This window comes from Propithecus coquereli, unplaced genomic scaffold (assembly GCF_000956105.1).
Source record: "Propithecus coquereli isolate 6110/MARCELLA unplaced genomic scaffold, Pcoq_1.0 Scaffold27, whole genome shotgun sequence".
NCBI classification, from domain to species: Eukaryota; Metazoa; Chordata; class Mammalia; order Primates; family Indriidae; genus Propithecus; species Propithecus coquereli.
In genome coordinates this window covers 1,376,720-1,403,608 of record NW_012148285.1, presented here as the reverse complement: position 1 = coordinate 1,403,608, position 26,889 = coordinate 1,376,720, and the positions used below count along the sequence as shown (strand labels likewise).

General features: G+C 59.9%; 1 protein-coding gene across 1 annotated transcript; it reads right to left on the bottom strand.

Moving 5' to 3' along the window:
* Positions 1-1,715: 1,715 nt before the first annotated feature.
* Positions 1,716-26,746, bottom strand: KCTD5 (potassium channel tetramerization domain containing 5). Its single transcript, XM_012647805.1, has 6 exons — positions 26,471-26,746; positions 14,224-14,332; positions 12,445-12,536; positions 10,606-10,701; positions 8,480-8,605; positions 1,716-3,132 (listed from the first exon to the last, which is right to left on the bottom strand). Exons 1-6 carry the CDS (start codon positions 26,720-26,722, stop codon positions 3,103-3,105), a joined length of 705 nt encoding a protein of 234 aa, XP_012503259.1. The 5' UTR covers positions 26,723-26,746; the 3' UTR covers positions 1,716-3,102.
* Between the last annotated feature and the right edge of the window lie 143 nt (positions 26,747-26,889).

The following is a 26,889-nucleotide window of genomic DNA, read 5'->3' as shown; positions in this document are numbered from 1 at the left end:
AGGTGGGGCGGGCAGGGGCAGCGAGGAGGGGAGGCCCCAAAGCCAGAACCCCGCCTGCCCCACAGGTTGCGGCTGGCATGGACATGTGCAGGGTCAGGTGCCAGCCGGCCACTGCCACCAGCTCTGGAGGACGGAAGATGGAGACCCTTGGACACCAATAAATTGAGGGAAGGGGAGGGGAGAGATGCCAAGGAGGGGTGCGTGCCCCCTGCAGTGCCCTGGAAGGTTCCAGGCATGGGCTCTGCAGAAAGCCCAGTGTCTGGGGAACTGCGTGGGGAACCCGCACGCCCCGAGCCCTGCTCCCCTCTCCTGCCCTGCCCTCTGGCTTCCTGGAGCCACAGGGCTGGTGGCCTGACACTGCCTCGAGAGATCCACCTCCCCAGCCCCCCCGCCCCCGTGGAGGGCAGGCTGGGCCAGGGCTCCCCCCACCCAGCAGACCCAGCGGCCCTGAGGGCGCTCGGCCCGGCCCAGGACGCGGACTGGACAGCCAGCCCTTGCTTGGATGGGAGACGGGCTCCAGCTTTGACTGGGGACATCTGCCACGCTCAGGCCTGCCCAAGTGCTCATGGCCTGCCTGGCCAAGGGGCCACAAGGCAGGTCCAGGTTCCAGACGACCGGAAGACTCCCTGGCTGCACACTGAGCACCCTCAAGCCCCTCGTCCCCGCTGTAGGCAGCCTCCACTCCATCCCCACCCCACGTGCCAGCACAGGAGGGCAGGACAGTCCCCAGCAGGACCTGGGGTCAGGACGGGCCCATCAGCTGGCTGGGCCGGCCACACACCTGGAAATAGGACAAGGCTGGGAGAGACTCCAGCATCTGGGGTCAAGGAATTCTTGGCCAACCTCAGGCAGCCAGAGCCCCCAGAGGACACTGGGAACAGGAACTTCTCTCAAGGAGCAGGGACCCAGCAGCTGAGCTTCCACAGAGCAGCCACCAGGGGCAGCCAGGGGTGCCGGCCTAGAGAACTGCGTCCAAGCCAAGCTCAGCACCCGGCGCCTCTGCCAGGAGGAGAGCCGAGAGCGGTGGACATGAACGCCGTGAGCAATCAGCGCTTTCAGAAAACGTCACTTGAGCTGGGCGAGGTGGTGGTGCCTGTGTCTCAGCTACTTGGGAGGCTAAGACCAGAGGATCACTCGAGGCCAGGAGCTGGAGTCCAGCCTTGGCAACATCACGAGACCTTGTCTCTTACAAAGAAAGTCACTTGTATATGGTCTCCTGTCCCCCGGGATGGGGGCATGATGTCAGCAAGAGGCGGCAAGGGGTCCAGCTCTCATCCACCAGCCCTGGCCCGAGCCAGCCCCAGCAGGGACAGAAACGCGACGGCGGCTCCAGCCCGGCCTGACCGTGCAGGCGGAGCCCCGGCCGGCAGCGCGGGCGGCGTTTCCCTCCCGTGCATTGTGAGACACTCACAGTCGCGATGCTCATCCTTAAATACACAATTTTATTTGCTATTTTCAGGGGAAACTTAGGCATTAAACTGTAAGCTGATAAAATACGGATACCTAAAAAAGTATAAAAGTATAAATATCCCCTTAGAATAAATTTTAGTGAATTAAGTCTTAACATCTTTAAATTAAAAAAAACCACAAGCCTATCTATTATGTCAAGGTCACAAACCAAACGTTGGAGGCGGCGAGCACGCCCTATGCCACAGGCCACGCCCGACGCTCCGATGGGAGGACAGGTGGCCGGTGGCCACACCTGCCCTGTGGAGAGGCTGTTAGGAACTGTTTAAGCCAAACATTTAACAACAGACAAGAGACCTTACAAAAGGAGGAGGTAAGTCCTAGATGCTGGAGACCTTGGTTAAGCAGGTTACTGGCAAAGGAGGGGGGAAGAGGCCTGGGCAGGAAGTCTCCGGAAGCGTTTGACACTAGACATTGTCAGACCTCTGACCTACACGCGGCAGCCCCGGCGGTCAGCGTGCACAGCTCCCTGGGGAGGCCGAGTCCAGGAGGCAAAGAGCTTGCTCATTCGAGGCAGGTCCCTGGCCTGACAAGTCCCCACGACCAACGGAGAGGTCTGCGCTCCAAGCATGCGGACAGCAGTTTCTAAAGGGGTCCTAGCAGCTCCCACGTCACGTCAGGTGGCGGAGCCCGTGCAGGTTGTGTAAAGTCTCAAACATCCCAGAAAGAGAGAGAAGACTGCATAGTTATACAAAGGAAACGAGAGAGCTGGCGAGAGAGACGTCTGTGATGCGCTGTAAACATCCCGAATTGTCAGCACAGCCCAGAGCTGCGGCTCCAGAAGCCGGGTGCACAGGCCTCCAGCCCCACCTCCGTCCCAGGCGCTACAAGGCACTGACGGGCGCCGGCTCCCCCACGAGCCCACGGGTGGGAGGGCGAGGCAATGCTGCCACCTCCCGCTAGGGGGTTTAACAGGCTGGTCCACACGGAGCAACGCGTGTGGGCGTTTCTGGAGAGTATAAACACTGGGGAGGCTACCCACGCTTGAAAAAAGGGATACAAAGTTCTCTCGCCTGGAAAATACAAATGGAGAAGCCTTGACCACTCCGGCTGAGCAGAGCGGGCTCGGAGCCTGTTCCCGAAGGAGGCCGCAACGCTCGGGTAGTAGTGACGACACAGAAGCCACCGCTGTCAGGAGCCGCTGCCCAGGCTGAGAAACCGTCACAAGAGCACACCTGGGAGGCAGCACAGACTCTCTGGCTGAGGACCAGACCGGAGGCCCCACGTGTCGGCCATCGACGCGGCTGCTGCCTCTCCTGCCAGGAAGGCCCAGGCTGCCTTTACAGACTGTTCATGTAGCACCAAGAACGCTGTCCTTTAAACAGTCTTCAGTGACCACACGGCTCACAAGAAGCATCCTACCTCGGTCCCATGTGGCACTTGGAAAAAACAGAACGAGGCCCCCCAGAGACAGCGCCCACTGGCCACGGCACCTCCTCCCCGTGGGACGCCTGGCCCTGGACAGCTGGGCCCGTCTCTCACCACCCACCTCAGAGGCAAAAAAGGATTCACACCCAGATCTCTAGGAAAATGATCAAAAGCAGGTTTCTTCTCACAGCCAAGCTTCCTGGACAAGGCGGTTCATTGCATCTTGGGAAAAAGTATTCATTTCTTCAGCTGTCAATACTGTGTCCCTCACATCCTTGAGCCCCGTTCTTGCAAAATCTGAAAGACACCAAATGCAGAGAATGAGGGCTCAGGCCCCAGACAGGGCAGTGGCCCTGAGCAAGTGCCTGCTCCGGAGAGCAGAGCCCAGAGGCCCAGAGTCCGCCACAGACACAGACGGCTCTGCTTGGGCGCCTGAGGAACCCGGCCTGGCAGGCCAGAGCGCCCTCTTTGTGCTATTTTTCATTCCTCTGTTGCAGCCTGAATACCTGGAATTTGTGGGTTTCTTCTCTTTGGGAGCTGTCCTCACCTGGGTAGGCTAGGTAAGGGACCAAGGGGGTAAATGGAGAGAAGGGAACTGATTGCTCAGATTTGACACAGAAATGAAAATTGGGGACAGGGCATCTTACAGCCTCTCTTTTAGACTGGCAAGACTTCAGCTGATACCCCTTTTGTTTAAGGTGAGTTGGGTAGGGGTGGCTTGGGTGGGCGGCAGTGGAAGGGACAAAGAAGTAGTGAGGAGCAGGTGGCCGGGCCTGGCTCTGGTCGAGGCTACAAAAGGTGAGGTCTACAGGGGAACCCTTGACCCCTCCCTACTCTGTCTCCAGTGCAATGGGAACACATGTCTATCGCAGTACCCATTACCTGGGGCTGCACTCCATCTGTGCCCATCTTTTCCAGGAGGCCATGAGCTCCTGAGAGCAGCAATCACGTCTCAGGGCCAGCCCAGGGCCTCCACAGCGCGCACACACCCCGCCCCGGCTCACCAGTCCCCACCAGTCCCTCGTCCTAACACCCTCCCTCGCGGCAAGCCTGTTGCCCCTGCCCCACCCTGAGATACCTGGCATGGCCTCAAGGGGAGCAGCTCCTTGGCAAGACCTCAGAGACCCCCCTAGGGCAGTCCCTGCCCCGTCGGCTCAGGGAACCTGCCCCTCCCTCCCAGGGCCCTGTGCCTGGGCCCCCACCTGCTTCTCAGCCTGCAGCTGCATCCCAAGGGGGCAGAGCCCACGTGGGGACTCACCACGTCCCGGCTGGGCCCAGCCCAAGCCTGGGCCTCAGACAGGCATGTGCAGCTGGGCCCCAGGGTCCCAGCAGCCCCTGCCCCACCTGTCCCTCCCCTCTCCACGCCCCTGCAGCCCACAGCCCCGCCTCACACCCTGTTCCACCTCCACACACACACACACACACACACATACACAGGGCCCTCCTGGAATCCCCTCCCCCGCCTTGACCCCCTCACTGGCCCCCACCTCTTCCTGCCTGGGGCTCCCCCGGGACAAGCCCAGGCACTGGCAAATGCTCAGCTGAACCCGCAAAATGAGCCACAGCGGCCTGCAGGCCAGGTGCAGGGGCCACCCTGCGTCCCCAGGCAGAGAGCTTTGGAGCTGGCAAGCTCGCCCGGAGCTGACGGGTTTCGCAGGTCGTGTCCGGGCTGCTAAGTGCCAGGCAAGAGGACAGGACACCACGAGCCCAGCCTGGCACGGCTCAGCGCGGTGACCCCCGCCAGACAACTCCTGGGGAGCCTGCTGGCAGTGGAAGAGCTCACCTCCCCGAGGCTCGACCTGAATGGCTCAACAGATGACACCTTCTCTCAAGTCACTCCTGCCTGTCTACTGACACCCAATGCCCCACCTGTCCCGGGCGATCCCTGCCCAGCCCAGGGCTTCCACTGGCTCTCCAGTGCCTCTGTGGAGCGCCCCTCACCTTGCTGGGGCAGGAGGCCCCTCCCGGCTGACAACAGCAAGCGCCTCGAGTCAGAGTGATGCCGAGCGGATGGCGCGTCTAGAAGAGCCGCGGGTGACAGCGCCACCCTGCTGCTGCCCCTGCTGAGCCCTGAGCCTCCACCACCCCCGTGCAGAGCTGAGGCACCGAGCAAAGGGACATCAGCAAACTAAGCAGGATGACCTGGCCAGGAGCCCGAGGGCCTGTGACCGTCACAGCGCCATCCTTCCCCTCCCAAGGCCAGGACAGCACTGTCTATCCTGGACAGAGTTCGGGTGAGACCCTCCTCTTCTGGGCACACTCCCGCGCAGGGCCACCCTCCACAGTGAGGCCTGCGTCCAACTGCAGAGACCAGCCAGCCGGGGACCAGGGAGGCTGCACCCCACAGGCAACGTCCCTCAGGCAGGCCCAGGCGGCTGACATGGCTTTTGGGAGCAGACAGTGGCATCCGCAGCCTGGGAGGCTTGGGCAGAGCAGGGACATCCTGGGCTCTGGTGTCCAAGATCAGGGTCCACTGTCTGCTGTGTGGCCTTCACCCCATGGCCCTGAGCCCGTGGCCGGAGGCGGCCCCCTGGGGCGGGCTGGCTGGCTGGAGTGAGCGCAACTGCCCAGCCCCCGCGCCCACACCTGCTGACGTCCACTGGCGCGAAGGGCTCTCCGCCATCGCAAGTGCCCGTCCTCCTGCCCACAGTGTCATGGAGGGGACAATGACAGCGTGGCGCCCAGCATCCTAGCAACAGCCCCCGCCCAGGAGGCAGCTCTACTGTGGGTCTACGGTCGGCATCGAGCACGGAGGGTTCTGCTAACTATAGGCACGGGACGGACGCACGGGGCGCTGAGGGAAAGGGTCAGCTGGGTCACAGGGTCAGGGAGTCTACGGTGCAGGGGTCAATCACAAGGGTGCAGAGCTCACCATGACATCTACACTTAATCTGAGTCACTCCCTTCATGACCTTCGTCCTCGTCGTCACTCTGGAGGGGCGGGCAGCGTGCGCGTGGAGAAAAGACACGTCAGGGCGTGAGCTCGCAGACCCGAGGGAAGCCCCACAGCGGCTGGAGAGCCCTGAGCCCAACCCCCACGCCCCGACCACACCACGGGGGAAATTGCCAGGGCTCGGGCCTGTCGCTGCCCAGGGAAGCGGCCTCACCTGCAGATGGCAGCCTGGACCCTAAAGTCCCGGAGCTGCCCCCCGTGCCATGTAGGGGAAACCCTGCCCAGAAAGAGGCCTGGCCTTTGGCCTTGACTCCTGGAAGTGGCCTCCAGCCTTTGGCCCATCCTGACAGCAGGGTCCTTGCTGGCCTGGGGGCTGTGGGTGGCACTGCACAGGCCCCACTGCTGGGTGACAGAGGGTGGGGCCTCAGGTCTGAGGCACCCAGGCCAAGATCAGCCACACGGCACGGCGATCCGTCCATCGCCCAGGCGTGCCGCTGTGACGAAGCCCGAGAAACAGCCTGGACACCAGGGCCCAGGAGCTTCTCTGGCGGGCAGCGCCCCGGGGGTGGTGGGAGGGGACGTGCCCTGACGCCAGGGGGAGCCTCTCCTGGCCGCTGCCCCACGTGTCTTGCTCCATTCCTCTGTAATAAACGGGGGTCCTTAGTCTAACCACTCTCAGTGCATCTGCGAGTCCTTCTAGCAAGTTCTACAGCTTGACAGTGCTTCAGGGGCCCCTGTGCTGGCAGCTAGTGTTGAGAGCAAGGGTGCCTGTGTGTGGACTGTCCCTCTGCTGGCAGCTGGCCACAGCCTTGGGGCTCTGACCCCTTCGCTCCCCATGTTTCCAACTTGAACAGGGGGAAAGGCTGCCCGATAACCAGGAGGCCGACAAACGCTGCAGGGACCCCAGTGAGGAGGGTCAGCAGAGACTCGCTGCCTGCAGAACATGCAGCCCTGCTCCAGCCAAGTTGCACACCGGGAGCCCCAAACCCCCATCCTCCAGATCTGGTCCCCGACCTTCCACGGCCCCTGGAGGCCCTGGACCAGGCTCCGCCTCCTGGGAGCCGCCGCTGCTGCCCCATTTAGAAGCCGCGTGGCCGCCCCACTTCACAGCCAGGTATTTTTGGAGAGAAACAGGGCCACCTTTCCACAGCAGAGGGATTTGGGGTCGCACTCGGGGCTTCCTCACAGCACAGAATGTGTCCTTTCTGTAGCTGAAGAGCCACCTGAGGGAACTGAGCCCTGGTGAGCTTGGTTATGAAAACCATTTAAGTCCAGAAATAAAAACCTTCTAAAAATAAAACAATTTATAAAAAAGCCCTGCAACCGCTCAGAGAGAGAGAGAGAAGAGCCTGCTCCTGACCAGGCTCGGGGCTCTGGGGAGATGGGGCCACCTTCTAGACCCCAGACTGGGTGGAAGCACATCCCTGGGCCGGGCACCGGCAGAGCAGGCCAGGCCTCGGCACACGCAGCAAGCCTGCCGGGAGCCCAGGAGCAGGAGGCTCAGGCCCAGGCGTCCACAGTGAGGATGCTCCCTCTCGGCACGAGTGGTGGGCACGCCGCCATGGGCCTGGCCAGCTCAGCCTCCTTGAGACACGCTTGGTGACTCCACCTGCTCCCAAGCCCACACCTCCCAAGGAAGACCTGGAAAGGCTCACAAGGTCGGTCCTGGGCAGGTGGCTGCCAGCCATGACAACAGATGCTGCTGGCAGCCAGCCAGAGGCCACAGCCAGAGTCCGAGGACACCCCTGGGTTTAATGTCATCAGTTATAACCCTTCCAGTTCTGGCCTTTTCCTGCACCCACTCCAAAGGCCCTTTGGCAACGCCTGAGCCTTTACCAGGGTCACCTGTGGGCCCAGAGGCCTGTCCCCATCTCCCAGGCCCTGCTAGACCCCTCCCAACCCCCCAACCCCCCTCAGCAGGCTGCAGGCTCCCCGCCACGCCTGGCACCGAGGTCTAGGAGTCCTGCCAGGCAGAGCCAGCCCAGGCCAGGCCAGATTCTGCAAGGACAGATGCATCTGTCTGTTCTGGAGCCCCAACCTTAAGAATATGCCCAGAGGAAATGCCACCAGAATGGGTCACCAGGAGGCAGGGCTACAGGGCTAATCCAAAAGCCAGTGAGGCAGGTGGTCCCCTCTGTTTTCTCCCGGCTACCACTAGCCTGCTCAGGAGACAGGGGGCCTGTGCCAGTCCATCCGGGGGGGTGGCCACGTGTGGGCAGACACTCCACGGAGCCTAAGAATCACAGGACCTGCAGGACACTCTCCTTTTACAAACTAAACATACGTTCCAAGAGCAGGCAGGACGTGGTGAGGCAGCTGCCGGCCCTGAGAGCCCATCCATGTGCTCAGGGGGTGCGCGCAGGCCTGTCCGACGGTCCCCACAGGTGGCAGTCCCCTGGGAACAGAGGATCCCTGGGTCCCCCGAGAAAACAGCCCACAGGGGTATTCCTTAAAAGCACAGCCCCTACCAGCAGGCCCAGAGGATACTTCCAGGGCAGCTGTGCCACGAGACGGGAGGGTTCAGAGACCCCTCGTTCCACAGGGGACCCTGCCTCTGACCAGCCAGGCAGGAGTCACGTGAGGGTGGCCCGCAGGGGACCTGGACCCAGCTTACTGAGAATGGTGAGAAACGGGGAAGCTCTGAGGAAAAAAACCTTCCAAAACCCGCCCTTCAGGTGGGGGCAGCCACCTGGGCAAGCCCCCCACCGGGAGGGGCGACTGCGCCCGCTGGCAGCAGGGACCAGCGCTCACCTTGGCTTTCTCGCTGGGCTCGCTGGCCGTGCCATAGGGGGTGTTGTGCAGCTCCTTGGAAACCACACACAGGAACTCCGCCTGGTCTTCGTTCCCGTAGTTGTAGGAGGAGCCGATGCTGACGAGCTGGGGAGACACGAGGGAGGCCCCGTGTGACAGGGGCCGGCTCCAACGCCCACCACGAGGGAAGCTGCAGCCGGCAAATAGCCACAGCAGAGACCGCCAGCCCGCGGGGAAACCGAGGGCGGGTTCCAGGAGACGGTTAATGAACCCACGGAACACACGCTCCTGAAACTCCTGTGTGAGCACGTGCACACACACCCACTGCGCCACTGCGCAGCTGCCGCAACAGGCTCTTCCTCTGTAGGGACACTGAGCTTCCTCAGTGTTTCCAGCTGGGCCAACAGGGCACAGTGACCGACCGGCCCAGGGGAAGGCTCACGGACAGTGGGGCCGGCACGGAGCTGCAGAGCACGCGCACATGGGGGCAGGGGGCTGCCACGTGCACCTGCCACCAGGCCCTCCCCAGGGAAGCAGGACTACTGCGGCTGTCCTACTCCCAGCAGGGCAGGGAACGCGAGGCCAGTGGCTCCGGCCACCTGGAGGGAGGAGCCCAGGGGCCAGCTGCAGAATCTGAAAGACCCACTGGCAAACTGTGCCTCCAAGTCCGGGTGGGTCCCACTGGGACCTGGTGGGCACACCCTCAGGATCTCTAACCCACCCGCATCTCTCCAGGCCACCAGACACGCCACGTGGGGCTGAGGGCCAACCTGCCTGCTCAAGCAGGGGGAGGAAACCCACTCTCTGCAGTGGATTTGGGATCTACCCCGAAGAGCTATGGACAAGGTCCTGACACTGGCTGTGGGCAGAGGCCCCAGGAGGCAGGAGAGCCTCCCTTCTGGCCACAAAAGCCACAGACAGAAGAGCCACAGGCGCTGTGAGGACGACCCACTCATGGGTCCTGAAGTGGTGACACAGCTTCCTATAGCCACCCCCCAACCACCCCGTGGGCAGGGCTCTCCCGCCAGCAGGGGCTGTTCCTGCAAGTCTCTGGCACCGTTTTGATGGGGTCAGAGCATGAGCAACGTGGCCCCTGGCAGGGCAGGGCCTGCACCGACGAGCTGGCGCCTGCCCAGCAGAGACCAGGGTGTCACCTGCTGCCCACCTGCCCAGGGGTCCGGCATGGAGGGTGGGATGCAAACGCTGACCGAACCTGTCTTTAGTGACATTTCAAGGGGACTCTAAGCTCTCTACATAGTGACGCGCTATTTCAAAAGACCCAAAGAAAAGGGAAGCCTTGCTGAGGAGGGGCCGTGGGTAACCACACTCTCTGGCAGGGCCCCTCGCCATGGACAGAACCTGCCTTAGAGCAGACTATCAGGACGGAGACCAGACAGGGTCCTGGTCCCCAAGCACAGTGTCTGCCTATGAACAGCTACAGCGGAGACGACATTGCAAGCCAGCACCCCCCCACCAGAGACTGTGCTGTCGGTGTCCTGAGCTCCCCGATGATGAACCATAGTGCCATGGCACAGGTCACGCCACGCAGGCCGTTCCTCCTGCTGAGGCCACTGGGGAAAGTGGATGCCCTGCACAGACACGGCAGTGCTCCCCGTGGCACTCGTGAAAGCTCCGAGTCCTGATCTGACTCGGGCCGGCAAGATCACAGAGGGAGGAGGGACAACTGGAGCCAGCAGTGTCTCCCTGGCATGAGGGACGGGGGCAGCAGAATGCCACTGCCCAGCACCAGGAGCGGGCATGGGGCCAGGTCACACACAGGGGTGTCAAAGCACCGAAAGGCAGTCCCCAAAAGGATGGGCTGGAGTGACAGGAAAAGGTGCAGAGAAAGCGTCAGGGAGGAGGAGGGAGGACGTGGGTCGGGCCGGGGCAGGACCTAGGATGCCCTGCAGCCCCACCCGAACAAACTCCCCACCTGAACTCCACCCAGGACCGTTCAGGCTGCTGTCTGTGAGCCCCCAGGCCTGGAGGACCCCAAAGCAAGCTCTGCGTCTCCAGGAGCCACCAGGAGGTCAGTGCTTCAGCCAGTCCCTGAGGACCTGGGGCCTTTGTAAGGAAAAGTTCAGCTGCACCGAGGGCTGCTGTCAGCCCAGCCGGAGGCCCCTCACCTGCTCGAACTTCCAGCCGTCGGACATGGTGGACACCATCTGTGTGAGCTCCTCCTCCTGACACTGGAGCACGCGGTACACGTGCTTCACGGGCACCTGCAAGAACACAGCCACAGTGAGACCAGGCCATGCCATATGCTGCTGCTCTGTCCCCAGCCGAGCAGCCCTGCCCAGGCGCTGACTCGGGGCAGCTTTCCAGCGGACCCGAGTAAGGCCGAGGTTCGCTCTCCATCTCTCAGCTCGGGTCACGAGGCCCAAAGCAACCCGAACACATCCACAGAAGCAAACGTGCAGCCTGCAGCAGCTGCTGTTTTCTGTTCCTCGTTCGCCTCCAAAAATATTTCTATCTCTAAATTCCAAAATAAGATGAGTCATGTTCCTGAAATCCCAGAACACCTGTGGCTAGACAGGAATACTCAAGAGTGTCCGTGTCTGCGCCACACAGGACGGCTGGAAGCCTCTGAGCTAACCCGCGGGAAAGGAGAGGCAGGAGGGCCTGGGGTGACACTGCCGGAACCTCCTTCCTGCCGCTGCAGGAAGCTGTGGAACAGCCATGGCAGCTCGGACACGCGCCTCACCCCCCCGTCCCCAGCTGAACTGGCTCCTGAAACTGAATCTGTCTCCTGACCACACCCTGCCCGGCACACAGTCACTGCGCTGCGACCCAGGCGGGCTCTGGTCTTAGAGCCGGCCAGACACAGTTCTGCCCTCACAGGCCGCTAATCAGGCAAGAGGAGGCAGCTGCACATACGAGACACAAGCATGGTGTGGACACGGATTAGGACATGTGACATCGAGGGGAAGGGCCTCAGGAGCCCCGGTCCCTGATGTTAAAGTGGTGACTCATGCTAGGGACATGCAGTGACAAAGTCACACACTAGTCTCCCAGTCACACAGCCTCAGTGCTTCCATCTGCAGGATAGCAAATAAGACTGGCCGCTGGTGTGACCACGTGCCAGGACCCAAGAGGAGGGTCTCTCCCTCACACATGGGTGGGGAGGCTCAGCACCGCCAGGTCACAGGTTGTGAGCGGGACGGCTGGGCCTGGGGGAGAGACACAACCTGGACGGGGTGACCTGGAGCGTCCAGGGCACGTCTCCCGCCCACGATGAGGAGCCCCTCCCGACATCAGGCATGCTCCTGCCTGGCCACTGACAGGCTGCTCTAAGTGGCCAGGCCACCAGCCAGCCTCCACACAGCCAAGCGCGGGCGCAGGGACTGCCTGGCGCATGGCGGGAAGCCCGCTGTGGGGTTCGGGGGGCACGAGAGGGTCTCAGGCAGACAGAGACTCGAGACCTTTCAGTTAACAACAGCCACCGACGTCCACTTCCCGGCATCTTCCTGAAGTGGCTGAACTAGTGGGCGAGGGCTAGGCACTGTGTGCAGAGCTGGCATTGTGACGACAGTAACACCTCGCAGGAGCCAGACACAGCCCACCTCAAACGACGCAGCCCGACGGGCGGCAGAGGGGCTGTGCTGGCTCCGGCACTGGCGCCCAAGCCACAGCAAGAGGTCCACGCTAAGGACCGCACCAGCCTCCAGACACGGCCCCGCCCTCCTCCACAGCCTTTCTCAGGCTGATGCCTGGCACTGTCCCTTCCCCCAGGAGCGGAGCTCCCCAAGGCAGGCGGGGCAGAGCCAGATGGTGCCGCAAGGGGAGCGGGCAGGACAGCAGAGTCATCGGGCACTAAGACAGTGACAGAGGTATCGGCAGGACAGCGACAGCCCCGTCCCAAGGCCCCAAGTGGGAGGCTGCCCAGCAGCTGGGGAGGCAGGAGAGGGAGCCACACCTCTGTGCCAGGCCTTGCAGGCTTCTGGCGCATTAGTCACTTGTCTCACCTGTGACGTTTTGCTGTCTCGTTCTCTAATTTTGTCCTTTACCAGTTTTATTAATGAGGTGATGTTGTAAAATTCCGCTTCCTCCAACACTCCTGGAATAGAGAAAACCAACCGTAACTTTCGGCAGACCAGACCAAGCCAAGGAATAAATGTTTTGTGCCTGTCCTGCCCGCCACGGACCCGCCAGGCCCAGCCGAGGCCTGTAGAACCCTCCAGCCCCGTCCTGGGAAGCTCCGCGGACACTCACTGGCACACGGGGAGGTTCCCCGGGCTCTGGGCAGAAGGTCGAAAACGACCCACTGGGTGCAGAACAGTCCTGCTGGACGCTGCATGTGGCCGGGCCACGGGGTGGGGAGACGTGGGGCTCAGGCCTGGCCAGTTGCCTCCTGCACGTATCTGAGTCACTCGGCGCCTCAGTTTCCCCATCAAAGGCAAGACTGTGGCCAGCTGAGAGGGTCTCCCAGCCCCAGGACCCTCCCAGCACTGCCGTCGGCGCCGCGCCACGTCTAGGACCTCGAACCCTCCCAGGAATCCTTAAGGACAGACTGCGAGGACCCTGCTTCAGAGACCCTCCTGGGATGCTCAATTTCTTCAGCCCTCCAAAGGGAAGCTGCGTGTAGGATGTGACAACTCAGGACAACACACAGTGACCTACTCAGGACAGGGCCAGCGGGAACCGAGCCCCATCCCGGACAGCACAGGCTCCCTGTCCCCAGGCCCAGAGCGTCGCCCGCAGGGCATCCCCCGCAGCTGGGCGCTCCAGTGCCAGGCTCCCTGCACAGCGGCCATGTCCAAGGCCAGTCAGAGGCAGCCAGTGAGACTGGGCGGGGGCGACGTGCGTGCAGCGCCCGAGCTGAACAAACCTCGCTCAGGACAGGTGCCACCGTATAGCTCCACACACAACACAGAGGAGCCGCCCCCAAGCGACCAGTGTGTGACAACGGTTCACTGCCAAAGACAATGCAAGTGGACACAAAGTGTCCTCACAGCCTCTGCGCGGAGACCCTGGGCAGCAGCACCAGCAACCCTGGGGGGCTGCGGAACTCAAGAGAAGGGGGCAGATCCCAAAGCCCAGGGAAGAAACGGAGTGAGACGCAGCAGGCATGGAAGGATCGTTCCAGAGACATGGCCAAGGCAGGAGGAGCCGGAGCCACACATGGGCAAAGGCGCCCAGAATCTAACAGGGCCTTTGGGAATGGGGCCTCCCCGGCTTTCCCGAGCCCACACTGGAGCACACAGACGGGCAGCCTTGGGCCTGAGGCCAGGCAGCTCGCACGTGGGTGTCCCACCCTGTGTGCTGTGACCAGTCGGAATGTGGCACAGCAACTGGTGATGGCACAGAGATGCCCGCCACCCTTGAGCTGTCCTTGCAGGAGAGCAGGCTGGGCATAGTGGGGTCGAGGCACACCCACGAGAGTCACCCGGTGCATCCTAACCTGGGCCTTGGACCACCATGAGAACCCGCAGCCTCCCCAGGAAGAGCCCCCATCCCGACAGGCGTCACTAACGAGACACTTGAAAGAGCCCTCGCAAGGCCTGTGGCCAAGGAGTGCAGCTCAGGCCTCCCACCTTGCTAGGAGGCTCACAGGTGTCTGTCTGGTTGCAGCCTCATGAGACGGTCTCCGGAGGGAGCGAGGGCCCCAGCCCCACTCACAGGTGCAGGACCTGGCCCGGCAGGGGCTCCAGACAGAGGGGTCTGCATCTTAAACAGACCCATCAGTACCGTCGCTGGGTCCCCTGCCCCCAAAGCTCAGGCATCTGTGCAGAAGGACAGCTCACCTTCCTCCGCGAGGTCTTTGTTGATGACCAGCTTCCCGTGTCTCAAGTAGTTCAGCACGGGCCCGAAGTAGGTGGGGTCTCTGTCGATTAGATAGGCACCTGTTTCATCCTGCAAAGAACAAGACACCGTGAGTCCTAGATGAGAAACCAAGAGTTCCCGCAGCTAAACCACGGCCAGGCGACTGGTATCAAAGACTTTCAGAGGCATCAGGGTCACCCCAAACCAGACCGGCGTCCGGGGCACCTTGGGGAACCCGTACACGGTGCTGCCTCGCCTTGCCAGCCACGGCCTCTAGGCTGCCCTGTCGCCACTTCAGGTCTAAGGCAAGTTTTAAGTTCAGTTTGCATCAAGAGGGCCTCCCTGTGTTTGCCCCAAGGCAAGGCGATGGTGGATGAGGAGGAGCCCTCTCCTGCAGCTCCACACTCTAAGGAAGCTCAGGAACGGCCTCAGGCCCAGATCCTCCCTGCCAGATGCTCTTAAAGGCAGCTCTGGACGGAGCTTGCTCCAGACAGGGGCCTCCCCGGCCAGGGCCTTCCCTCCTTGTGGCTGGGTTCTCCCCGGACAGACGTCCAGAACCCACACCCTCCCTCAGCAAGGCCCACGGCCAAGTGCTCAGGAGAGAAAGTTAGTCCACAATCGGAGGGGTGGATGTGGCCTCCCCAATCAGACGGCGGCTCCCACAGCTCACTCAGGCCTTGGCAGGCGCAGGCCACAAGCACACCGGGCTCCACGGAGAGCGCCAAGACCCAAGAGGACGACATCCAGCATTGCTGCTTGGCCAGCAGGAGGTGTCTCGACCACCTAGCTACAGGCTGTGTCAGGACCCCAGTCTTCATTCATGGGTCTCAAATTCTGCAGTTTGGGCAGTAAAACCTGGTGATTCCAAGTGTTTTTTTTCCCCAGAGCCCACCATGAAAGCTATAAAAACCTGCTTTTCTTGGGTCAAAGGGACAAAGCAACACTGTGGCTGAGATAAACCAATCAGAGCTCCGGACACAGGGGTGCTGGAACTGGGAGCATTGGTGGACTGAGCACCTCTGTGCCCCTTCTCTCTCCCCATGGGCCCTGCCCCACACAGACCCTCCAGCTCCACCCCGTGCCGCCCCAGCTCAGGAAGCACAGGCCAGAGCCTCCCCCAACCACAGGCCCCCACACCTGTATTCCTGGAGGTGCCCTCGGGGGTCCTGCCTCCCAGCCCAGACCCCAGGCTCTTCGCCCAACCCTTCAGACCCGCCGTTCTCCAAGCAAAGCCTAAGTCTATGCGGAGCAGCTTCTGGAAAAAGGATGCTGTGGCAGTCCCGCCCTCTGGGGCCAGAGTCTGGAGTGAAAGGCGGGGCTACCACCAGGGCAGGGCTCCTCCCTGCCCCGCAGCATGCAGGGAGCGTGTCCACTGCGTGACATCAGGACACCTGGACGGGCTGCTGGCCAAAGGTCAAGGAGAGATCAGATTGATCAGGCGGAGGATCATCTCCGCCGGACAAACCCAGGAGCCCCCTCGTCACTGACGGCCTCAGCCTCCAGGCCTGGCCTCAGTGGGTCAGACCGTGGGCTCAAGGCCAGGCCACCCCACGCCTCAGTTTCCCCCCCCCACACCTGAGTTTCTTCTGAGTAAAATGGGACGAGGGCAGCTAAGAGCACTAGGGGTGCCCCAGGCCTGTGTCCTGCTACGCGTGTCCCGCACCCACAACAGCACCCGGCTGGCGAGCAAGGACCCCTTGGCAAAGGTGGTGCCAGGCATCTTGTTGAGCACTGGGACCCAGCAGAAGAGGAAAGAGACTACGAAGCACCACTGGTGCACTGAGCCGCAGGAGACGCCCACAGGGACCCAGGCCTGCGACGCTGGAAGGACAAGGGGACGGGCAGGTGAGCCCCTTCAGGAGGTGGCTTTGCTGACGGGTGCTTCGCAGGAACTCCTGCCGCGGTCTGGCCTCTCCGCCTAGAGCACACCTGGCCCAGGGCAGGAGCAGGATGCATCCAAACATGGACGTGGGGCTCTTCAAGGCCAAGTTCACCAGCTGGGGCAATGGCACCTCCTCAGGGCCCCTGAAGCGAGACCGTGCTGGCTGTGCGTGAACTTCTGACCACGGTGGGCTGGGCTCTGCAGCCCCGACAAGCCCTCCGAACACTGCAGCGCAGCCTCGGGTCCCAGCCCGTGCCCTGTGCTCGGGGCCAGCAGCCTGTGTGCCGAACTCCCCGCCGTCCAGGGATGGGCAGGCTGGCACCGCGTGGGCCCCCCCCCCCGCCGCTTCCAAATAGGAGGAGACTTTAAAGGAACAGCCCCTCAGAGACACCCAAAAGATGAGACCGAAGGGTCCAAGATGCCACTGCTGTCCTCACCAGCAGCCAGGGCAGGAGAGCACAGAGACCCCAAATATGCCCACCAACAGAGCCTAAGGGGACGGTGCTGGGGCCCCGTGGCTAGGATGCAGGTGCGGGCCGGCAGGCAGGGCGCAGCACGTGGAAGGCCAACCACCAAAGGGCCAGGCTCGTGCTCAGCCACTTGCAGAGGAGCCACTCCTAGCTGGGCCTCAGTTTCCCCATGTGCCAAATGAGACATTTAGCCAAGATGACCTAGAGCTCCCTCCAGCTTCAGTCTGTGCTCCAGCCAACCTCCCTTTGTCAAGGAGGCAGCGTGGCGCTCAGGGCCCCATCTTGGTGGGTGTGACAAGTTCCAGGGGAAAGGAAGCCATGTGTCCTGACCACAGAGGCAGGGAATGGCAGAGCCAGAGCCCAGGAGGCCCAGGCCTCTGGCTCCTCATCTCTGCCCAGCAAGGGGTCAGCTGGAGTAGCACTGCCTGTGCAGGTTTTGGATGCCTCAAAGAACGTTCGTGGCTTATCTTAAAAATCCACATGAATTTTACACTCGAATCCTTGTTCTTTTTAATGTTTGTTTTTGAGACAGGTTCTCGCTCTGTCACCCGGGCTGGAGTGCAGAGGTTCAACTATAGCTCACTGCAGCCTCGAACCCCTGGGCTCAAGTGATCCTCCTGCCTCAGCCTCCCCAGTAGCTGGAACTACAGCTGCACGCCACCACACTCAGTTAATTTTTCCATAGAGATGGGGTCTCACTATGTTGAGCAGGCAGGTCTTAAACTCTTGGCCTCAAGCGATCCTCCGCCTCAGCCTCCCAAAGTGCTGGGATGACAGGAGCCAGCCACCACACCCAGCTCCTGTTCTTTTTTTAATATAAAAACATTTTCCCCAAAACCTCAGAGGAAGCCACTATGGGGCACTCACGCCGATTTAGAAAGCGTGGCCAAAAGCACCTCTGGTGACAGCTGGGGTCAGGCCCTCAGACGCACGACAAAAACCCAGCTGCCCACAGCCAGCACCCTCCTGCCCTCAGGAACACACCCCAGCTCAATGGGGCATTCCAGAACCCGCGGGCCACTCTAGACACACCTGCTGCCCGGGCCGGCCTTCACGAGAATGGGCTTCAGACAGGGACCCTCATACCACCTTCCTCCCTCATCACTCAACTCTCTGAGCCTGAAGACCTCAGGTGTCCCCAGGCTCAAGCCACCGTCCCCCAAGGCCCTTGCAGGAACTGAAGCCGCAGCGGCCACTCCCGCCTCAAGACCATGGGGACTCAGGACCCCAGCAGAGGGAGGGCTTGCCAGAGGCTGACCAGTCAGTGGCCTTGTGGCAGGCCACTCGCATGGAAGAAAATTCCACAGCTGTCTCCTCTGTGGTGTCACATCGGAGCTCTCTGGCCTGTTTCTTCTCGTGGACTCCTCCAGCTGGGTGGGTTTACCTCAGAAACCAGGCCGCTGCCTGGGCAAGGAGGGGCAGGCCAGGGCCAGCAGAGCCAGGGTGGGGGCAGTGCAGGGGGAGCTCTTTGGTGCTTTCAGTGGGAGATTTCAACTTCTACAAGTTCCCGACCCAAGACCCCCAAATCCCACTGGGACTAATCTGTGCTGAGGCCTGACCCTCACTTGAGTACACGCACGGGCCGGGTCCCTCGGGGCTCCAAGCAGGGGCAGCCACAGGCTCTGGACTGTTGCAACGTCAGCAAGGGTTGCTCGTGGCACCAGCAGCTAAAGACAGCGCTGATCAGCCCAGCCCCAGACAGGAACCCACCCAGAGCCCTCGGCACCTCATGTCCTCATGTGGGTAATGCTGTCTGGGTCCTCCATCCTAATGCAGAAATAAAGAAAAATACAGAATAGAGAAACACAAAACATCCAAAATTCAGAATGTCAGTCTCAGGCTCACATACGCGAAAGCAGTGAGAGAATCACCTGGGGCGTCAGTGCTGTGCCCAAGAACGGAGGCCCAGCCTTGTGCTGCCCACGCAGCCCTGGTACCCTGCTCCAAGCGCCTGCAACTCGCGGGGACAACCTCACAAAGGAGACTCGTGTGGCCACACTCAGAAACCAAATAGGTGCTGAAGAGAGGCAGCCGGGACCCAGACCGGCAGACCGCGGCTGGCTGGCGAGACACGAGGGCGCTTTCCTCTTCCCTCCTCTTCCTGTCCTTCCCACGATTTACGTAGCAAGCATGTGCCACATTTATGTAGTGGGGAAGGTCTGTTGTGTGTTTTGGTAAAAGAGCCAGAATTAAGCCTGCTTTCTCGACACATCGTTTTCCTTTACTGATCTGCCCCACTTCTCACTGAATCGGCGTCTGACCTAGTGTGGCTGTGCCCAAGTTGGCTTCGAGTGGGCCCACCACGAGGCTGAGCCACCTGTCTCCAGGGGGAAGCAGCCCTGAGCCTGAGCCACCAACCACGGGGCAGGGCGGGGCGGTTTCCAGGCCACAGAGGCAGCGCGCTGGCCATGCTGTGGTTGGACGCCCAAAGCTGCCTCCTCGAGAAGAGTGAGCGAGCAAAGGTGGGGTTGAGCCCACGCCTCAGGCACCCCCGTGAGACCCCACACCAGCAGTCCCGAGACGGAGGGAGGCTCCACAGCCAACCTGCTTGGACCATAGCGAATGCGCCTCCTGAAAGTGGGTGGGCTGGGCCCGTGCACCCCTCCCCACCTCCAGTGCGGTGCCCTCAGCCGGTGTCTGGCAGGAAAGCCATGCTCCGAGCCGCGGCGCCAGCCCCGGCCGCTCTGCTAGGCCACGGTCAGACCTGGCAGCAGCTCTCTCCACCCCCACGCTGCTGCCTGGCAGAGTGCCGGGGTAGAGCAGGGCACCTGTCCCTCAGGCCACGTCCCTCAACACAGCCGCTCGCCTTGAAAACGCAGTGAGGAGTGAGGGTGGCGCACGCGAGGCCTCACGCAGACCCTGCACTGAAATCGATCCCGTGTCACGTCCCGCTTTGGCCCTGTGAGCTGCCCACCAGTCACACCCCAGTGCTCACAAGCACGGGCACCCCTGCGCTGCGACACAAAAGGCTCGGCCGCTGGAGCAGAATTAAAATTGAGAGAGTTGAGGGTGAGCCAAGTCTGGGAGATAAATTCTGTCCAATTTCCCCACTGAAATCTAAACACAAAAGCAAAGAATTTTCTGGAACCAACCTAATTAGAAATACTTAGTTCTCACTCCGAAATCATCCATTTCACGTGACTGTTTCAAATCTACACACAAAACCTTCACCTCTGCTTTCTTCTGTTTTATGGTATCTTTCACCCACGAGAGGCCTTAGACGGCACCCCTCAGAGATGAGGAAACTGAGGCCCAGAGACTGAGGAGGCGCGTCCGATTCGCAGAGGGGGCTGGGACCCCCGGCTGCTGCCCGCCCGCCGCACCCCTTTCCAGTGGACCCAGGCCTCAGCTGGCACACTCCACTGCCCTGCACGGCGCCCGCGCTCCCCACGCACACCCGGAGACCCCAGACGCTCCCGGCACACGGGGAATAAAGGAGAAGTGAGGGCTCTGGGTCACCCCAACCCTCAGCACGGTGCCACGCCACCTCCCCTGGATCGCAGCCCCTGACCCCGCCAAGCCTCCCCAGCCCCAGATGGCGCCACAATTGCATTCAGTGCAGCTTAGAAATGAGAATTTAGGGTGTCAGTGCTTCCCACAACTCAAAGGAAGCTTGGCAAGAAGCAAACTCGTGTGGACTCATGACTTGGACCTCACGCGTGAGGCTCCTGGGGCCTCTCTGGGGAGAAACGTGCTTGGAGTTCACCGAAGGTCAGTCCTCCCACCTCCCTGCAGCCGGAGGTCTGCCTCAGAGCGCCGCATCTTGCTCAGCAGAGCGGGAGCCCTCTTAGGAGCAGAGGTCCCACTGACTGTGCCACAGACGAAAGCAGGCACTGGGTCAGCCTGAGGCTGGGAGGCGGTGGTCGGGCAGGCGCTGCTTGCCACCACTCCAGGCCACCTGTGCAGGTCGCAGCTGCTGTGAACATCCATGTCACAGGCAAGGGCATGTCCACCCACTAGATTTCTCAGGCGGCTTCCTCCCTAGGGACACTCTAGCTACAGAAAACCTACAAATGAGTCCCCAACACATATCACACTCCTTACCATACTGGTGTAAGCAGGTGCTTAACACAAAGCTGCGGGCATTAGAAAAACAACTAAGTGAAAACAGGCGAGGCCGGGTGCGGTGGCTCACGCCTATCATCCCAGCACTCTGGGAGGCTGAGGCAGGAGGATCGTTTGAGGTCAGGAGTTTGAGACCAGCCTGGGCAACACAGTGAGACCCCATCTTCAAAAAATAAAAAAGTAAAAAAACAAAAAAACATGAAAAATTAGCCAGGCGTAGTGGCAAGCCAGTAGTCCCACCTACTTGAGAGGCTGAGACAGGAGGATCACTTGAGCCCAGAAGTTGGAGGTTGGTTGCTGTGAGCTATGATGACAGCACAGCACTCCAGCCTGGGTGACAGAGAGAGACCCAGTCTCTAAACTAAACTAAATAACAAACTAAATAAACAAAACAAAATAGAAAATAGGCAGGAAACGTGATGACCGGGCAGAAGCCCCACACAGGAACAAGCTAGGCTCCCCGGCTGCAAACAACCCCAAGAAGCGGCCCTGCAAGCCTGGGAGCGAGGCCTCCCCAGCCACCAGGCTCTACCCCTTGGTGCTGGCAGGCAGGACGTCATCCCAGGACACTCTGCAGACAGGACACCCCAGCCAGGGGTTCACTCGTGGCTGTGAGGTGCCCAGGCCCTTGTGACCAGCTGTCCCCACAGCCACCACCCTACTGGTTTCCTGCTAGGTGGCCTCTGCTCTCCCCACACGCCTGGCAGCAGATCAAGTGCGGAGTCCTCCCTTCCTTCTCTGGGGGTTGAAGGGTAGCCTTCACCTCCTCTGCTCCCTCACCCACCCTCTTCCTCCTCCCTGAGGACTGCCCAGTGCCCAGCGGTGCCAGCCTTTCCCTTACCTGTATCGAAAACCCCACATGGCCCATAGGCAGTGAAGAGCTGGCCCAGAGCATGACCTCCAGAACTGTCACCCCAGCCTGACTCACAGAACAAGGCCGAAGATCACGGAAGCCCACCCCAGAAGAAGCCAGACCTGCCAGGGCAAGGACGACGCTGGGGAGGGATGTGGGTGCACCCCCCACGTGGGTGCTGTACCAGCACACACCCGTGTACGGGACTGGGGCCTCCTCGAGGCTGCATTTTTCAAGCTTGAAGGCATCAAGTTTCTTGCAAGAAAGCTCAGTGGCCTCCCAGGAAGCCCTGCCCCTCCCCCACAGCACTGGCTCTGGTGCCCAGAGCTGGGGGCTCACCCTCCAGGGGCCTGTCCTGGGCAGGCCGGCCAGAGCGCTCGCCGTGAGCTCCCGGCCCAGACCCTGAGGTTCACGGGGATGAGCGTACGTGACGGGCAGATGTTAACAGACGTAAACTCTGACGGGGAGAAAAACGCATTCTTGGTATATCCTTTCTAAAAACAAAGTACAAAAATAAAGACTGCTAGTAGTAGTCTCTATTTACCACACTAACCCAGCACCAAGCACTGGGCAGAGGAGGTGTCACACATGTCATCTTCCTTAACTCTCAAAACTACGCCAGGAGGAGGAAGGCGTCACCTTCACTTTACAGAGGAAGAAACTAAAGCTCAGAAAGGTACATTAACTCACTCCAAGTCACACAGCAGGCTAATGGAGAGGCAGAATCAAACCCAGGCTCCCCAAGTCTAGCTCTGTACCAAGGAAAACCTACCAACCCCGGACTGGAATCTTCTGGGTGCTCTGCAGTCCAGGGAGAGCTGCCCAATTAAAGCCTGGCAAGAATGAGCATGTGTCCCAGGGCAGAGGGGGTCTGCTGGTGCCTGGGCCATGAGGACCCTCCCACAGTGCCAAGCAGACTTCAAACACCTCGGCCCAAGACCACTAACTGGAGCATGCAGAGGAGGGACCTGCTAAAAGAACCAAAATGGCACAGGTCTCTGCAAAGGAGCCGTCGGCACCTGCTTGCAGCCACGGGCCGCTCGCCAGGTGGACGGGGCTGGGGAGAGCAGGGCAGCGGGCACCCCTACCACGGCCGCCGCCATCCACTCTGACCAGGGCCGGCACGCGCTTTCTGAGAAGGGCCAGATGGTGAGTGCTGTGGCTTCACGCTTTACTCCATGCTGAGCTTTTAGAGCAAAAGCGGCCACACAAAATCCCTAAGGAAATGGGCATCTCCGTGTTCCCATAAAACTTCACTTGCAAAAACGGGCAGGTGGACCAGAGTTTTCCCCTGCTTTCAACCAAGACCAGTCACTGCCGTGCTGCACCAGAGCAACTGAAGGCTGCATTTGCAGCTGGCAGAAAGACACCCATTCCCCCGGCCAGTCTCCGGTGTCCGAGGGCAAGAATGCCTGAAGGCCATGGGCCCCAAAACAAGCTCTTCACAGGGAGGTTCATTTTTATCACAAAAAGCAAGTCCTTTTCTCAGGAACTTACAGCTCTGACTTGTGGCCTGGCTCATGTCAGGGGGCCTCCAAATGAGGTGTCTTGTAGAGAGGTGACCACAGACTCACAACAGAGGACGAGAATCTGCTGCAGCGGGGTAGGGCGGGGAGCCCACAGCACTAGCAGGGACCAGCCACTCACGTTGTGAATAAACCACACTCACGGTCGAGGTGAAGAACGTGCGCAGCGCTACGCCCTCGGCTGAAGTGGGAAACGAAATGCATCAGCGTCTCTGACGCCCACTCACGGCTCATGCTGAGGCCAGTACAACTCTGCCCAGCACTGTTACAGGGAAGAGGACCTGCCATTTCCACGCCAGTGATCCCCACTTCTCTTGCCAAGCAGCTTCAAAGACAGTACTCCCCATCACTTAGCCTTGTCTGTAAAATTTCCTTCCTAGCCTTCCAACACTAAAAGTCTTGCCAACACTGAGTGCACTGTTGTCAGAAGCATCTTGACTGCCCCACCCCTCAGAGACGCATCAAATGCCACCGTGTCTGCAACGCTGAAGCCAGGACCACAGCCCTGTTCAAAGAGCAAAGTTCATGTGCAACCAGCAGTTTCCTCCAGGCCTGGCTCAGCTGCAGAAACCGAACCCTCCTCAAATCCTCCTCAGACTGAGTGGTTTCCTAGCGTAAAGTGGCATTTCCCATTTCCCTTTAACCCCCAAAGTACCTCTGCACAGAAGCGGGGGCTGGGTCTGCTAGAAACAAACTCCACTGTGTTTCCAGCATTGCCTGTGGGCCGGGTGGCATAGCATACAAAGAGACACAGCCAAAACGCATCAAGACTTTGGGAAGGAGTATTCCATCTGGCCTGCCCCTAAGGACAAGGTGGAAGAGAAAATGACACTGAAGAGCAGATACTGAATGCACAGCACAGCCACAGTCCCGCTGGAGGAAGGCGCAGGGGGAAGTGGGAGCTCACACCCGGCTGGGCCTTGAGTCGCCCTTTGGCCCTTGAGACAAGAGGCTAAGGGTTTGGGAACAGGGGTCATGGCAGGCCGTGGGTCTCAAGCTGGACCAGGAGGGGGCAGTAGCAGCCTAGAAGCCTAGATGTGGGGCGGGGAGGGCAGTCAAGCCAGCCCCTGATGTGCGTGGCATTGTGCACCCCCCAGCAACCTGCCTGTCTACAGCTCCCCTCCCCACCAGTCTGCTTTAGCAGGGTGCTGCTCTCCCGACCCCTCAGGCTCCTCAAGTTTCACAGCTTCTTGGGGATTCCTCCCCCTTAAACCTCCCACCCAGGTCATGTCCAGAGCGCATTCTGCAAGCCAGGTACTCAGCAAGCACTAGTGGAATCTGGGCAGGGACTCTCCACCAGGCCCACGCTCAAGCTCGACTAGAGGAAACCATGCCAGACAGCCTTTCGTTAATCTCAACTCTGAGGTCAGGGCTTGGCGATCATTACACGTGAATCAACATCCTGTTTGTTTGTCTTCCATCATGTAATTAGTGACCTCCCACTTCTGACACCCCTTCCCCTCCACCCTCCTCCTTAGATTCCTCACTCACCATTTAATTATCTAGGAAGAATCTCCGGGGACAGTCTTTCATTGGACCCACAGGCAGAAAAAAAAAAAACAAAACTGAGAACATGGAGCATTTTATACATTTTCTCATTTGAAGTAAAACACTTCAGTAGCATGACTAATGTGAATTAGCAGTACTCTTTTTGGCAAGTTATCTGTAACTAAAACTAGCCTTACTTACTATCAACTATTTTACCAGACAGAGACTGTATCTACTGTATCACCTTCATGTTCTGAATTTTGGATTCACAATTTGGAAATCAAATGCAGTTAAATGAATGATGACGAAAAAGACAGCTACAACACAGATATGTTCTGACAGATGAATTACCCCCTCCCAGGATTCCTACAGTAAAGCATAATTGTTAAAGTAGTCGTAAGAGACAGCAAAATAAAGGGATGAATTGGCTTGACTGTGCTAAAGTTAATCGGCTCAGAATCAACTGTTCCAGTGCTGAATAGACAGCCATTGCCTCAAAAGAACCCAATGGGCGAGAGCAATTTAAAATCTAATTTAACATACAAAACAGGAATGCTTGAGCAGAAAGACAAGCAAATGACCACTAAGACACATTGTTCAAAAAGAAAGACCAAACAGTAAAACACACACCCACACTATAAAAAGAAAATCATAGCCAACAAAAGCCTATTTCCATCCTGGAGATGACTGTCATTTTCTGGTAGGTCAATGCTCTAAGAGCAGAGAGCTTAGTCAAATGAGCAATGAAAACAGCTGGGGGGGGGGTGTGTGGGAGGAAGGTGCACCACAGGAGTACTGGCATCTCAGACTCTAATTTCTACCCACGATGGATTGTTTTTCAGTAACTCAAGAGTTCTCATTTCCTGATTGTAAGGTCATGCCATGTTGAGAATGGTCCGTCAGGCTTCTCAAACTTGAAGAGGGATCCGAATCTTTCTGGGAAGCCTCATGCACAGCAGCGTCAGGCTGGCAAGGCACAAAGCCAAGTGCAATCACGAAGGCTCAACTGAAAGACCCAGCAAAGTTAGTACACAGCTTGTGAAATGCCCAGGATAAATATAGGTAACAACTTTTCTTCAAACACGCGTTTTCTGAGCTTCAGCCTTGTACCACTCCCTCCTCCATACAACTCTTGTAAAATAATGGTAATAATCAAAATAGTTTCTATTACCATATGCAGTAATACTGAAAATTACAGTATGCACATTTAAGTTGAGGAAACACAAGTTGCAAACTAACCTGGGAATTTCTATCCTTCTGTGAGGGCAGTGGGAAAACTAATAAAAACGCGGATTGAAGAAGATTCCCTACCTGGCCTCTCCCTGACATCCTAAGCCTCTCCTTAATAAGAGCACTATTCCCTTCGGAAAATCATACTACGGATGGCACCTTCTAAGAGCTTCTGAGTGGGTGCGTGTTGCGGATGCAAAGGATAGAGTGCCAACTCTCTAAATGCAAGTCACTGGGAGAAGAGAGCCTCCCGTGTCAACCCCCACGCCAACGTTAATTCAAACGTCCGGAGTGTGAAAGGAAAGACGAACGCAAGTGTTCTGTTTCCAGAGCCAGCAAGTACACTGGGACGGAGAAGAGGTGTTCGCACACCCAGGCCGAAGACTTTAGTTAAAAAAGTAGATCCAAAGCAAAGTCCGGGGTCTAGGAAACCTCCTCCACTGAAGAGCAGAGAGGGCAAGAGAGAGAAGCACCACAAGGTAAAGCGACTGGGGATCCTCCAGGGCGGTGGGTGCCAGGGCACCATCCTCTCCTTCCCCGGCCCAGGGAGTCGGAGGGAGACCGGGTCGAGCTGACGACTAGGCAGCGCGAGGTTCGGAGCCGGAGGAGAGTGGCCCGTTCCCGCTGAGGTCTCCTCCGCGCCAAGCAGGGGGTGTGCGACGGGCCACAGGCCAAGGCGGCCCGACCCTCCCGGCTGGCCCGCGCGGCCCTCACCTTGTCCGAGTCCAGGTCGGGGTCGGCCTGGCACAAGCGGTACAGGAAGGATTTCGGGTCCCGGCACAGCGTCTGCCGGGTGGTGAGGAAGTAGGTGCCGCCGACGTTGAGCCGGACCCATTTGGACACGCTACCGGGGCGCTGGGCCAGGGCGCCGAGCCCCGAGCTGCAGCGGCGACACAGGCCGCCCCCCAGCCCCGCCCCGAGGCCGCCCGGGGCCGGCGGCAGCAGCTCGCAGTGATTCTCCGCCATGATCCCAGCAAGCCCCGCCACAGCTCCCCTCCACCGGAAGCGTCCGGCCTTTAATACCGTCCCCTGAACGCTGTCCCGCCCACAGGTCCGCCCTCGTAAAGCGCCCGCCCGGCGTCACGCGGGCGGCGGAAGTTCCGGTCCGGAAAAGCGACCGGTCGTGCCCCCTT